This window comes from Ostrea edulis, chromosome 4, assembly GCF_947568905.1.
Source record: "Ostrea edulis chromosome 4, xbOstEdul1.1, whole genome shotgun sequence".
NCBI classification, from domain to species: domain Eukaryota; kingdom Metazoa; phylum Mollusca; class Bivalvia; order Ostreida; family Ostreidae; genus Ostrea; species Ostrea edulis.
Genome location: NC_079167.1, coordinates 33,640,888 through 33,656,470, shown reverse-complemented (window position 1 = coordinate 33,656,470; position 15,583 = coordinate 33,640,888). Strand labels below are relative to the sequence as shown.

Here is a 15,583-nt window from a genome sequence, read left to right as displayed (position 1 = left end):
GTTTCATTGGATCACACATGCGTTTGAAAATGACCGACGGTCGAGAAGTACAACTAGGGCAAGGAATATTCTTTTCCAAAGGAACAATATCAGTATATATTTTAAAATTTAGGTGAGTCTATATAATTGATCATATATTGTTTAACGTCCCTCTCGAGAATGTTTCACTCATATGGAGACGTCACCATTGCCCGTGAATGGCGCTTATGGCCTTTGGGCAGGGAGGGATCTTTATCGCGCTCAACCTGCTGTGACACGGAATCTCCGTTTTTGCGGCCTCATCCGAAAGACACGTGAAATACAGGATTGCTCAGCGGGCCCTGATTGATGTAGCAGTGGGGTCCTTTTTCGTGCCATCGCCTACTGTCACATGGGACATCCATTCTCAAGGTTATATCCCAAAGACCGATATCTCTCACTTGTGAAGGAACAGACAGTACATATGTTAACTGCAATGTTTGATGTGGCGCCGAGATCGAGATTCAAACCCGAGCTTCCCTGTTTTAAGAGCGTGTCCGAACCAATAGGCTAACGAGACAGGTACTACGTGGAGATGGAAGGAAGTACATGTTCTGTGTGGCTGTGCGAAGACGGAAGGAAGTACATGCACTGTGTGGCTGTGCGGAGACGGAAGGAAGTACATGCACTGTGTGGCTGTGCGGAGACGGAAGGAAGTACATGTTCTGTGTGGTTGTGCGGAGACAGAAGGAAGTACATGCACTGTGTGGTTGTGCGGAGACGGAAGGAAGTACATGCACTGTGTGGCTGTGCGGAGACGGAAGGAAGTACATGTTCTGTGTGGTTGTGCGGAGACGGAAGGAAGTACATGCACTGTGTGGCTGTGCGGAGACGGAAGATAGTACATAAACATTGTGGGAATAGGATATTATACAAATACTGTAACACTGTGTAGAGATGGAAAAAAGTACGGATACGGCAATGTTGAGTATTTGTTTGGTTTTACATCCTGTCGAGTAATCTTCACGCGTATTGACACGTCATCAGCTGAAGGAAGTACCACGAATTTAAACCTATGCTTAGAGCCCAGTGTCGTAGCCGTGTCAGCTCGTTAACGTGCCAACATCTGCCGCAACATGACACCCCCGCTTTTAAAGTCATGTCCAAAAGACTTGTGATTCTCACTTCTAATGCCGAACGTTTGGCAAAGGGGCAATCACTACCTATGTTTACGTCTTATAGGTTTGACGCGGTCATGGCTTGAACTCACTATCTCCCAGTTACAAAGCAAATGGTTTACCTCTCAGACACCCCAATGGTGTTTTAGGTTAAAATTGTGAACACACAAAGATGAACAAATAAAAACTACCCTTCTCTCAGAATTGTGACGCACAGAGACACGACATCTTAAACTGTCTCGACAAATTGATCATTTGAAGGATCGGGTGGTGTTTTCCGACAAAACAACGATTCATAAGTGATTTTATGTTGGAGAATGGATATGCTTGGACAAAGACTTCTTGTAGTTTATGTTATAAACTATAGATCAGTATAGTTTGGAACAATTCCCAGTTTCCTTGAGCCACAACTTATTATATATATTTGATTTGTTAACAGAACAATAATGAATATACCCATGATAGCATTGATCGGTACATACATGTATAAGAAGAACAGGAAATTCGAATAGCAATGTTATCTTTTATTTTTGAAATGACCATTTTGTTTTGTGCCAAAGTACGATAGCCATTGTTGTTTCTGTAACGGAAGCAAGTGTAGAAGGGAGACATCTTTTTCCTGACGGTAACGGTCCAGGGGCAATGTCGTGTGGATCTTCATGGATGTTCTGGTTTCTGGGTTCTGTATGATGGGTTGCAAGTTTATCTTGTGTATGGTGGAGTGGTAAACCATGGCGTCGTAGCTGTAGTGTTGATCAACTATTTGTCCTGTGTGGCTAACTAAGACTACAATATCAAGACTTCCGTCCCCGTCCACATCACCGACCGCAGCTGTCATACACAGAAAGAAATTATTTCATTCTACAAAGTATACGGTAAACCAGACAAGCAAACATTTTGATAAAAACCATATCGAACAAGGTGTACATAAAGATATATAAAATGTCCAAGAAAGTATCTAAATAACATTTATGAATAAAAGTCAAATAAAAAATAAGGTTCCTAAATAATGAATCGAAGCTGAGGCTTCAACTTTGTTTAAAATTTCAACATCATTAATTTATCAAAGTTGAATTGATTTGAATTACGTTGATATTACGATTCTCTATTCTTATATTTCTAAAGAATCTAAAATTAGATAATGCAGATAAAACAATAATCATTTGTAAGAACAAAATCATCCAATGAAATACCTTTACGTTTTATATTTGATTTCCATTAAACAACGAATAAATATTCCAATAATTTGATTTTAGGAACAGAAATTGTTATCTTGAGAATACGTTGCATATTAATATATGTATGTTGTATTAATGTTAAATATCAACAAACAGTGAAGGCTGAAATTGAATTGATTTTTCACTTTTGTTTCTATGTGAACCAGTGATCGTATCAAATGACCCTCACACAAGGAACAAGGGGCCTCCGTGGCCGAGTGGTTAGAGCCACATGGCCTCTCACCTCTGTCGGCGTGGGTTCGAATCCCGCTCGCGCCGGTAAGTGAGAAAGTTTACCAGTTTACTTTCGGAAGGTCGGTGGTCTCTTCCCAGGTACATTGTATCTGGGTTCTCTCTTCCACCAATCAAAACTGGGCGCCACCATATAACTGAAAAAATGTTGAGTGTGGCGGAAAACATCAATGAACCAATTAATCACACAAGGAACACGCCTGTTAAATATGGAAGTCCTGTCTCTTACATTCTAGGCTGTGACAAACAGATATACGGACGGACAAATCAATCCCTGAGAGTCGTAATGATTTGTAGACGACACCGGAAAATTATTTCAAATTCTTACATTGATACTTTAATTTTACCTTACGAATTTTCAATATCATAATCATTCCACAATGTAACAACGTCACGCACCTGCTGGGTTATATCCTGTCTTTATAATGTATTGTTATGAGCTAATTGTTTTGGAAAATGGAATGAGGGTTTCTTTCCAATTTTTAGTTTCACTCTGTACATAGCATAATAATCACACGTATGATAATGTATCACTAAACTAAGTTCCAAGTCAAAACGATCACATGACTTACACGTGGTTCTGTCTTCCGGTATCAAGACGGCACAGTACGTGAGGTTTTTATTCTTTGCGCCTGTCTTCCAACTCGTCGATGGGTCTACAACAGATGAACACTATCTGAATTATGCAGGCCACTTTTAAATACTTTTGTTATGCCCAAGAATTTTTATCTTGATCAATTCGAAATATTTCTACGTCCCAATCAGAAACTTTTATACACATAGGTAAACTGCTACAATTGTTTACCTATGCATGGTTGATACGGCCAACTCCTATAGAAATTACACAATTAAAAAGGGGGCAAACATCTGGACATACCAGAGGTTGGATCAGATTCCTAGAATGAGTAAAAAGCCCCTGTTGACCGGTCACATCCGCCATGAGCCCCATATCTTGGTCAGGTAAACGAAGTAATTCCTTATCCATAGTAAAAATCATAAAACATGTAGATCGTTATAACGACCATATCATTTGCGAATATTGAATTGAAACGAGACTGTTGAAAACCATGTAACATCAACCTATTTATGAATAGCCTATCTCGATCTCATGACACAGATATTATGATTTTAACAATCCCAACAGACTAACATTATGATTCGGCAAGTATCAGCACGTTTATATTATGGTTACGCAAATCTCATCACTAATCTAGTATTAGCACTATTGCAATGGTATCAGCACGTCAACATTATCATTGCTTCATGCATATTGTCACGGTGCCTCTGACTGGTCGTCAGGGGATGTTTACTCCTCCTAGGCATCCTATCCCACCTCTAGTATGTCCAGATATCCGTGTTCGCCCTACTCCTAATTTTGTAGGAGTTGTGAGATTGATCAATGTTCGTTATCTTCACCTTTTATATTAACGTCATGATAGCGCCTATCGTGGAACATAATTCCACATGAAATGACGAGAATGACATTGGATAGATGAAGTAAAGTATTGCGTTAAATATTGGCTGACGTGTTTCATACCGATTGTTAGGTCGTTCTTGGCATTCTGATTTTGACTATGGATTACTCCGTTTACCTGATAAAGATATATGGCTCATTGTAGTTGTGACAGGTCGACAGGGGATGCTTACTTGTCTTAAACACTTGCTCCTACCTCTGGTATGTCCAAGGGTCCGTGTTTACCCAACTTTTTATTTTGCATTCCTTATAGGAGTTTTGAGATTGATCATTGTTCTTCACCTTTCAATTATGATTGACAATTAACTTACGGTAGTTAAATTCCATCGGTGTGGATTCCAGGACCTTCATCGGCGTGTCTGCTGTCGTCCTGTCCATGACAAATATTTCAGATTTGATGTCTACACCAGCGTTACACTGGAAATGGAACTTCATGAAATCTTTGTATACCATCTCATCTGAAACGGCCATTTTAGAGGGTATAATGATTCCAAATTTGAAAGCACTCTTTCAATCACCTAACTGAATATTCATAGCGTACAGCTATTTATATATAAAATATATTTTTGTACCGTTTTCATCAGGTGACATCGTGGATTTCCTTGTTGGAATAATGGAAATCTAAACATTAAAATGAAAACAAAATTCAGGTTCTTTATCAAATGAAAAAAAAGAATATGTGGTGTAATTGGGAACACACAACTAGATTTCCTAGGAAAATGACGAAAAGAAATTAATTCTGAGCACATAGAAGGGTAATCTTAGGAGGTAACTTAAGATCTTAAGTACGTTGATGTGTAAATGAATGGGCCTCTTTCAAAGGATATTTTATCACTTAGTTTCCCATCCGTACATTTCGTGTTTTGGAATTTCCATGGGCACAAAATAAAATAATAGTTTTGAGCACATAGGAAGGTAATCTGTAAAATAACATTGGAGGACGTAAATTAGAACGTTAGAAGTATGTTGATGTACAAATCAATGGACCTCTTTCAAAGGATATTTTATCACTTAGTTTCCCATCCGTACATTTCTTTGGACTCCTACGCCGTGAATTTCGCCCGTCAGGTCCTTGTACACGTGTGCACCCCTTCCTTTCATTTTGTAAAGGTAGAGATCCCGGTACGGTTCCGTCGTCTGCAGCGTCAGGTCAGATGACATCTCATAATTTTTCATATCAGCCCGCCAAAGAATGGTTCCGTCCTTGCCACTTATTATCACTTTCTGCAGAACAAAGAAGATATTAAGAGTGCACGTGGCGATACTTCGTTCAATCAATGATACATGAATTACGATTATGTACATTTCATCGTTTCACCTCCGATGCGTTGTACGTGGGCCATGCACCCGTGCTCCAATGAACCATGAAATCTAAGACGTTATCGTCATCAAAATATCCAGGAGCAGGCGTGCTGAAAAGACAAGAACAACACATCGTCACAATTTTTCAAAGGGATGTACATAATTGTGTCAAAAATAAAATAATACACATATTCTTTGTCCTTTTGAATTTCACCATTTACCGAGATGAAGTATTCGGTTTGCAATTTGTAGATCACGTATTCGAGTTCCATAAAGATTTTTTAAAAATAATTATTAATTTAATAGAGCATGTTCCGATTTTAATTTCATGTTTCCAAGGGTGGGGGCTTATAAAAGTTCCAATTTTTACTACCATGCCATTATAGACTGGAAATATTTACCATTTGAAGTTAAGTCCGTTAACAATAAAGTAAATTTCAAATCATTAGTTAAAACAGATCTTGCACAAGAAGCCCGCCAGAGGGAGAATAGAGAGTTTGTATATAGAAATTGAACCTCATCCACATTTTATTATTCATTTTAAGTTTTTAATTGTACATTGGCCTTACTCTATTCAGGCAACACTACATCCTTCATTTACCAAAATATTTTACACATTGGTGCCCATGCCATCCAATTGTAATTTATTTATTTATCTATTGACATAGATATATTCTTTAATTCTCAAGGACCCCATTGGAAATAAGCAATAATATTTTTGCTTTAATGGGTTATCCTAGGTAGACTGTGATATAAATACATAATGCAGCAGTGATAATATCTTGTATGTGATGACAATATTGTGATAAATTACTGCGATAACATCTGGTATGCAAAGTTTTATACAATTGACATGTGTATTTATTTATATTCTGATGATGTTTTATACAACGTTGGATTAATTTCCTTGGAAAAAATGCACGGCCCACCCCAAGATTTTCTCACAAAAAAGCATACCTTAGTGTGTTTATTTCGCATAAAGAGATAATTAATATGCCTTTAATTCAATCAAACAAATTTATAATCGGCTATCTAGATAAACAATCGTTGTCGACAGCCTTTCATCCCGTGCCGTGTACTTGGCTATCCAGGTGCGCCGAGGTGTGACTCATGACTTCGATACATTTGTACCATGTCCCGTTTTTTTTAACCGAGTACTCGACTATCGCTCGACTAAAGCGTCCGAGTATTCGGCTAGGCTATCTGAGTAAAGTTGACATCACTAATTTTTATGTTCTGATAAACTTTCAACTAGACTTGTCCAATTGAAGCCTAAATCGGCATGTGTATAAAAATTAGAATTCGATAAAATAACAGGTTTGCGATAATATTCTTTTAAAAAAACCCACACAATATTCTAATTTTATGTTATTTGTATACATGTTCTCAATAAAAAATATGAATTGAATTGCATTTATTCTTTTCAATCTTAGGAAAGCATAGTCCACTCCACCGTAAATCCGCTAATGATTACAACACACTTGTGGAATCTTTGTGAGAACGACAACAAATGAACTGAATATATATGATCGATACAACATTGTCATCCTCATTGAATTTCACAAGCTTACATGCAGAACAAAATGCTTTCTTTCATACGATGTCGTATTTATTATTAAAATGACTATTCATTGTATAAGCAAATACACGAGGAAATTTATTGAAGAACTTAATAATGCCAAGTGATACATTTATTCCCTCTGTTACGCCATTCGAGTAAATATTGATTTAGTTAACTTTAAAACTACCTAAGCAATACAACGACGTCAAAATGACGTTACAACGTAACTGCATTAATTTCACTGCTATATTCAGAAGCCTGTAGAAAGAAAGTGTGTAGAGGAAATTGGATAACATTAATTGTTTTAGAAAGCAGATGTTGTAGCCTTTTGACCCCCAAAAGATTATAAAATTTGGAAACAGGGTCATTTTTCATGATTTCTGGCTCTAGTCCTTTGATTTGTCTTTAAAATATTTTCACATATGGAAATTCTAATCTAGTAAATTGTGTTCAATTGTTCTTGTTTGAGTATGAGCATGTCATTTAAAAGAAATTGATAAAGAAATTGGCAATGAACTGCATATTGTTGGTTGTATATTGTTTAACGTCCTGCTCGAGAATATTTCACTCCAGTGCCGGTGAAGGGCTGCAACCTTTAGGCCTATGTTTAGAGCTTACAACCTTTCAGCAGGGAGGGATCTTTATTTTGCCACACTTGCTGTGACAAGGGGCCTCGGATTTAGCGGTCTCATCCCAATGATCGCCCCATTCAGTCGCCTCTTATGACAAGCAAGGGGTACTGGCGACCCATTGTAACCAGGTTCGCCACGGGACTATATTGTTGGATATATTACAATATACGTGTACATTTATAAACCTCTTAACCACACTTAAGTTGCAAGAAAAACAAACACTTGCTCTTCTCTCGTGCTCGATGTCATGAAAATAATTCTTCAAATATTGCCCTTAAGATTCCGTTCTTGGAAATTCCATTTTTTTTTTTTTTTTTTTACACCTGTGAGGTAGTATTTCTGTAAATTCCATTTTCCGTTGTCTAATCCTGTATTTAATTTCATTTGTTCTCACTTGTATGACTCCATGCCTGGATATTACACTTTTAAAAGATATTTTCTCTCATGTATAACATTCCATAAACGCAAATCCATCTTTATGAGATTGATCACTGTTAGTTATCTTCACCTTTCACCTGTGTGATTTCATGCCCGGATATTGCATTTTTAAATTTTTTTCCTTTTACATGTACAAGATTCCTTAAACGGAAATTCTACTTTTTCTCACCTGTATGATTCCATGCCAGGGAACTCCACTTTCCACTTCGTTTTCATAGTTTTGCCGTCCAGCAGCATCACTGATCCGTCATAAGCTGACATCACGATGTCATCAACACCGTCATGGTCTATATCCGTCATCAAAGGCGGCACCATCACACCTTTAGTTACACCCCTGAATAACAGTTTTCGTATTGAGAAATAATCCTAAATCTACAAATGTTGACAGATGTATTGGGAAACAATGTGTATGCATTTAAAGCGTCAATTTGTAACCATGCAATGCTTGTCGTATGTTATTTTCTAGAATGTAATGTTTGCAAAGACGTATATGCGAGAAGAAGAAATCTCTTGCTGTGGCCTTCAATTCCACATTTAGATATTGTCTATTGACAATGATAACTTTCATTCATACATCGATTTGATATATCCCTGTGAGCTCGAAATAAAAGACACCACAGAGTCGTCCATTTCTGCTTCATACTTACTTAGATATTTTATTGAAAGTAGACATTAACGGCAAACTGACAACTTAACTGTATGACAAACGGGATGATTTCAGCTTCTCCATCGTCAACTCCCCATATTTATGTAGCAATATTCCATTATCACCTGCATCTGGTGTTTATATCTCTCAACTGATTCGATACGCAAGAGCTTGTTCTGCGTATGGTCAGTTTTTAAATCGAGGCAAGCTACTGACAAACAAGTTGATGGGTTTCAACAGTCTCGATTAAAGTCAGCATTTCGCAAATTCTATGGTCGTTATATCGATCTAGTTCGTCCATACAACCTATTATTGGGTGAAATGCTGTCTGACATGTTTATACTGATTGTTAGGCCGTTCTTGGCACACTGATTTTGACTACGGATAACTCCGTTTACCTGATCAGGATATAGGGCTCACGGCGGATGAGACCGGTCGACATGGGATGCTTACTCCTCCTAGGCACCTGATCCCTCCTCTGGTGTGTCCAGGGGTCCGTGTTTGCCCAACTATCTATTTTGTATTGCTTGTAGGAGTTATGAGATTGATCAATGTTCGTTATCTTCACCTTTCTTAAAAACAAATCTTAATCTCCATATTATCACCAAATAAAATATTTTACAGGAAATCATTTGGTGTTCAATTCTAAGCGAACAATAAAACTCAAACCTCTCCTACTTTGTTTTAATTTAAGAAAAGTTCTTTCAGTTTTCGAAGGCATATGAGGTGATTTACCTTGAACCTCCTCATACCAGCATATTGAATGGAGTTCATCAGCGCTCCATGAAAACTATGCCTGGGCCAAGAGGCTAAAGGTACCGATATTTAATTTACATACAAGTAGGCTTTACGACTGATTTTACATTTGAACATGTTGTGTTTTATGAAAGGGTAAACGCAGATTTTGAGTATCTTTCGATTGAAATTCTTTTATATATTTTTGACAAATGAGAAAAAGGGAAGCATATACATATATAACTTGTATACACTTAAAATAATTACACTTGTTTTTCTTCATAAACTATGAACACCCAAATGTAATTGGAAAATACATAATTTTCTGTTTCGTGCAGTATGCCAATTTGTTCTTTGTTTGATCTATTTGAGATCATCAAAGTTTGCTAATCGATAGGTGAGGGGAGGGCCACTGTCATTTTACATGTATGTTGAATAAGTAGTAATTGCATGGTTTGTGATATATCGAAATATCTGTAAAGGTTATTGTTTTACCCAGCTACATATAGAAATGTAGTCTGAAATATGTAAATTAAAGAATTTGCAATGTTTCATACCTATAGCCTAATGATATCGGAATGATATGTTTCATTACCAACGAAATATACATTGTACTAAGAGCGCGTAGAACAGGAGGTTTTTTTTTTTACAAAGTTTATTTTCCGTTATTTCATATGCAAATAAAAATGATTTATTGGATGACTGCCCCGTCCAACTATTTTTATAGTAGTAATGAATGGTAAAGTTTAAGGTAAATTTAGAAGCTCCAACAACCCTCTCCTCCCATATGATTTAGGATTTTGAAGTTTTTCGAAAATGACATGATGCATATTTTTGATAAATGATTTTAGATACTTAATCATCTCCTCTGCATATTCCTCTTTGAAAAATTATGCTATATGCCCTTGTATATTGAAACTCTACACACCCTCCTTTAGTCAGAATACCAACCCATATAGATCGAACATTTTGAAATACAGATTGCATTATAATAGAAATTACATCAATCACTCGTTCATTTATCTGATATTTCTATGTAGTTTTAAAAAGTTACATGTAGATGGACGTCAGCCTCAGCACCCGTAAATGTTCACGTAATTTTGCACTTGAACGTACGTTACGACTTTAAGTAAACCACACAAAAAAAAAAACCCTCGCAAGATAGATATAGATGAGTTTATGACCAATAGTAAAACTCAACCCAGGTCCCTAACAGTGGGGTTCTTTACCGTGCCAACGTCTGTCGTGCCACTGAAATTTGTGTGTAAGGTCTCATCCGAAACACTCGTGACTCTGACGTCTAAATTAGTTTTTGTTTAAAAGCAGTCACTACCTGTTTTTAACGTCTTAGATTTTTCACGAGGTCCTGAAACGACAACCTCCGGATCATGATGTAATGCTTGTAGTAAGATCGGTCTTTTTCTTTACTTACGTGAAAATGACCATGATTCCTGTGTCAGCTTGCCTCGGGATGCGACTCCATTGGTTGTAAGACCCTTTTGTATTGGGTACAGCAGTGTCTTTTGGTAATCCCATAACGTAACGGTAAAAATCCGGCAGCGATATCATCATAAAGTCGCCTGCATTCATCACAACAAACACACATCAGTTATGAGTGATGACATTGATCACTGTTCGTTATTCTCACCTTTCATCAACGTAAATCTTGCTGATTATTTTTAGATAAGAAATAGAATTTGAATTGAACAATAAGGCTAACCAGGAACAGTTTCCCCGCCACTCCCAAACAGGATGTACTGTGATCCGTCCCTGTATGTGTAGACTACAGGACTCTGATAACTCTCCTTGCTGTGGGGCATCTCCAGGCAGCGGAGCCCCATTCCTTTGCCGGTCTTTCCGTCCAGCATGATCAAGCGGCCCGACTCCCGGTTATGATCCTACACCAAGATGGAATTGCACTACGCGTTCATTCACATGTGATGTTTTCTTTGTCACGTTTCTTTATTGAAAGCATTTGCTTCATTGGAAGATTATATTGTTTAATTGTGCTCCTCTCCATAAAAAATCTTACGAAGAATGAAAAAATAAACCCTTTAATATCTTTATATCGGATTTCTCACTGATTTTCTGAATTAGCATTTAAAGTATAAACATGCTTAGTAAAACCAGTAGGTTTTTTCTTCTTTGGTCTTATTCGTGAATGTACTGGCACATTAAAATGATTTAGGTATGTTTGGTTTAAATAATAAGTTCTATAGATGACTCATACTTACAGTAGCGTCCTTATTGGGATTACCGCCGTGCATAACCAATATCTCTTTCACGCCGTCTCCGTTGAAATCAGGAAGGGCCATAGCCTGGTAGAAATTCCAAATTTTTGTGAAAAATGGCGAAGTCGCTTCCCAGATGTGTTTGCCTTCATGAAAATAATGAAATAATAATATCAACAGATAGAGAAACCAATACTTGAATTGTGTCATCTTTTCATAACTTTCAGATGCGAGTTACCGTTCCTAACGTCTATAGCTTCCATGGTGGCGCTTCGTCCTCCTACCACACAATCGATATGTCCGTCCAAATTAAGGTCAAAGTCTTCACAGTTGTTCAGTAAGGTCCCAGATCGCGTTGGGATTTTCCACAGAACTTTCCCATCATATCCTCTCATCCCAATAAAAGTTCCGATACATGGGTATGTTCTTCCTAAAACAATGTTAGTAGTCATTGACATATTTCACTTTCTCTACAACAAGTATTTAGTTTGATGTTATCATAGAGTATGTATTCACATTAATTTTCTCTCTTACATGAATTATTTCTAGAAATAAAGAATAAGTAACAATTCAAGTTTTTACATGAATCATACGGTAAAAGTTGATAACATAAAGCCAATCAACTCTCAACAAAATTATAGCGAAAATGTTTGACAATCCTCTCTGTTTAATTTCTTCATCTCCCTGTCGTGTTATGTTATAATAATACTTTCTAACCTGTTGCATTACAAAAAGCTCTCAAGCTTCCGCTCACATCAATGTTAGATATAGCGGCGAGATCTGCTGTGGTCGCGGCACCAAAAACTACGTCTTGTAATCCATCTCCATCAATGTCGATCAACCTCATAGCACACTCCGAACCTAAGGTAATATTCAAATTTCACTCTTCAATTATAATGTCATAACTTGCTTTTTAGTTAAGGATGTTCTCTCCTAGTTTGATCGTCTGACACTATGTACAGTACTGTGTCACCATGTGTGTGGCTGTGCCTGCTTATCTCTATTTTTCTTTGTCTGCCACTCACTTGTGAGAATATCGGATGCAGCCTGATCTATAACTGCCCTTTTACTTCCAACGAATCGCCCATGTATGTTTCTGGACTGCTTTAGAATAGACTTAAGTGTGAAATCGTACAGTGTGCGTATATTCGAGTTCGTAATTGTTTACAATCGTAACGTCTTCATGAATGTCGTAAATTGAGAGACAAAGTAAAAAACAATTTTCATGCTTTGATTGATTTTTGTTAGTTAATTTACATTAATAACAAACAAAAACACATATCAGTGCTCTACCTTGTGCACACGCATTCCCATATTTACGACTTTAAAAAAGTATGGAGACTCACTCGTGGTAAAATCACCACGAGAGCACATCCTTAACATGACTCTCACCACAAATCAATAATTTCTAATAATATTCAGTTTTAGCTAAAGGCAACAGAAGCTTAGATAAAAGCATCGTAATTCTTAAATAAGGATATATCTTAATTTCTAAAATGTTAATAATGTATACAAGCATACATACACGTATATTTACTTCATACTAAAGCTCTAATATATCGTTTAGCAAACACAATAATACTTGAGTCTGTGTTATGTCAGAGGTTTTGCGTACGGAATACTACATGTGAAAGGTGAAGATAACGAACAACGATCAATCTCATAACTCCTATACGACAAAACAAGATTGGGTTGAAATATAGTGCTGACGTACCCATGTTCCTGAATGTCACTTCCCAGTTCGGAGTCTGTCGTCTGTTACTTTCCTCCGCACGTTTGGTGGTGGTCATCACTTCCAATGGCCCCGGTGTTTTGGACATGGTCCCTGTTACAGCCGGCGTGGTGGTGGCTGCACTGGCGGTGTTTGAACGTGTCAGTAATACATAACACATTGCAAGTATAACCGTCAGAAGCACGATAATCACCACCACACCCGCCGCAAGAAGTGGCTTCCGCTGGTTCCGGTTCCGGTATCTCTTGTTGATTTCTATGTAAGAAATCGGTTCACTTTCTCCATCAGAATCCGAGTGAGTTCCGGAAACCAGAGGTACCCGATCGTAACCACTCTTTGTGGCTGAAAAGCAAAGTATTCGTAAACATCACCTTATTTTTTAATGTTGACAATTTACAAAAAGTTAAAGATATCAACCATGATATATCTATTTGTATGTGAAAGTGGTGAGAGATAAATTTTTATAAAGATATACATGACTATTATTTAAAACGAAACAAACTAAAGACTTACCTGCTTTAGACATAGTCTGCGTTCTGAGGACGGTGCGGTATTGTTTTCACGTACACCATATCATAACCAGGGCACCCAATACGACATATGGACAATATTTCCAAACAGTTGATAAACGATCACTTTTGATATTTCGATATCTTGAAAATTTGCTGAATTGCGTCGTTTTTATGCAATCTGTTGCGAAATCAGTAATCTGGAGTACTTCAACAGGTTGTGTTTATACTGAGATAAAACTTTCAATAAAAAGCAATGCTGGGTATTTAAACTGTCTGAAATAAGTATACACTCACTTTTATTGATTTTAAGTTGTACTTGTCCAGAACTCGCTCATACTTCCTTGTTACGCAGATACCAACGAACGTTTTAAGATGTCTACGAGTGTCCTTGTTATTGATATTTCAAATAGATCTCGAGTACTGCTTCGGTGGTGGTGTACATTTCGTCTAGTGGAAATAGTAAATATCTTAAAAAATCAAACAAGAAGTGAATCGTCGTAGGTCCGCTGGGACCCGTGTGGTTGATAGTTGGTGATCAGTGCGTGTCTGTGCACATATTGACATTTAAATTGGCGGTGATTGCTGATCACCAAACCGTGGCCAGACAGGGATAATTTCTTTCCATGGTTTATTGGAGTCTGAACAGTCAAAAGTGTCTTACCCTGACAAAGCTCTTAAATATGTTTATTTACACCGTATACGATAAAATCAATAACACCATCAGTATTCATTGACAATATTTTCTAATCGCATTCATAAGGCGATTTAAAATCAAAATTGTGTAGATGTATTTAAATATTCACCGGTAAAAAAGCCCTTAGCTATGGACACCTAATACACAGTCGATGTTCCAACATTACGTGAAAATTACCCGTAAATGTATGATTACTTATCGGCCTCATTCATTTTGCAGCAGTTTAGCTTTTATAAAGTTGAACATGTACACACCGTCACACCTTGCAATTGACACAAGTCTTCCATTCTGTCTCGCAATTAACTGGCTTTATCTAAATCCCTGGTTAACAGTGAATTATTAAACATCGATTTTCAATTCAGTTTCATAATTCAGTTCAATAATTAGAAGATAAGACAGACGGGGCGCTGTATATGCGATGCATAGCCCTATTTTTATAATGAAAATAATTAAATTCCGTGTTTGTACATTACTTACACAATGGGCGATATTGCTTTAGTCCACAAATCTCTCCGAGCCGCGTGTAGATTCTTCGTTGATCGGAAGTAGTTCCCAGGTTTCCATTCTTCTGACATCAATTTCGTCCAATCACGATGTCACTGTCGACTGAACAACTAGATCAAGTTGTATATAGTGCCTGGAAAATCTTCGCACTCTTGATAATTCCACCAACTGTAAAGAAAGTTTGAGATTTTCGGAAAATTAAGTTTGGTTACCCCAACGTAATAATGGAGTCTTTATCTCTGCCTAATGGCTAGCAGACGTGTACCATGCACCTGACTTCTCCCGTTGGATCAGGGAGATTATACCGTATTTCCGATAAAGTTATAATGGAATGTAAATGATTGCAGTCACGGGCACGTAAATCCAGGGGGGGGGGGGGGGCGGGGGGGGGGGGGGGGGGGGGGGCTGTCGACCTCACTTTTTGACAACGTTAATTTCCTGTTAATTCAGATATTCGCAGACCCCCCCCCCTCCCTCAATTTTTTTTAGAATACCGAAGTAGTGAATGGCAAGAATG

The 15,583-nt window shown here is 37.5% G+C and overlaps 2 protein-coding genes across 4 annotated transcripts in view; both read right to left on the bottom strand.

Moving 5' to 3' along the window:
* Positions 1-383, bottom strand: part of LOC125668968 (uncharacterized) — a 21,064-nt gene extending 20,681 nt beyond the window's left edge. Inside the window, exon 1 of the mRNA XM_048903410.2 lies at positions 365-383. Within this exon, the coding sequence (XP_048759367.2) occupies positions 365-383 (19 nt within the window). The remainder of the gene's footprint in view (positions 1-364) is intronic.
* Positions 384-1,645: 1,262 nt separating this feature from the next.
* On the bottom strand, positions 1,646-15,184 carry LOC125670712 (uncharacterized). 3 transcript variants are annotated; one of them, XM_056162434.1, is made up of 16 exons: positions 15,040-15,184; positions 14,163-14,315; positions 13,870-14,046; positions 13,339-13,698; positions 12,342-12,485; positions 11,863-12,054; positions 11,628-11,770; positions 11,114-11,291; positions 10,826-10,973; positions 8,182-8,346; positions 5,398-5,491; positions 5,109-5,303; positions 4,652-4,700; positions 4,391-4,537; positions 3,178-3,261; positions 1,646-1,967 (listed from the first exon to the last, which is right to left on the bottom strand). In XM_056162434.1, exons 3-16 carry the CDS (start codon positions 13,880-13,882, stop codon positions 1,654-1,656), a joined length of 2,226 nt encoding a protein of 741 aa, XP_056018409.1. In that variant the 5' UTR covers positions 13,883-14,046; positions 14,163-14,315; positions 15,040-15,184; the 3' UTR covers positions 1,646-1,653. The 3 variants fall into 3 exon arrangements, with proteins under 3 accessions (XP_056018409.1, XP_048762013.2, XP_048762012.2); XM_048906056.2 differs by having other exon boundaries at positions 13,870-14,315; XM_048906055.2 differs by lacking the exon at positions 15,040-15,184 and having other exon boundaries at positions 13,870-14,432.
* Between the last annotated feature and the right edge of the window lie 399 nt (positions 15,185-15,583).

What these genes read in the sequence shown, in the direction of transcription:
- LOC125670712 (XM_048906056.2), bottom strand. An exon ending in AGTGACATTCAGGAACATGG is followed by an intron (nt 12,486 to 13,338) that starts GTACGTCAGCAC and finishes ATATTACCTTAG; the next exon opens with GTTCGGAGTGTGCTATGAGG. An exon ending in ACCGGAAGACAGAACCACGT is followed by an intron (nt 1,968 to 3,177) that starts GTAAGTCATGTG and finishes TGTGTATGACAG; the next exon opens with CTGCGGTCGGTGATGTGGAC.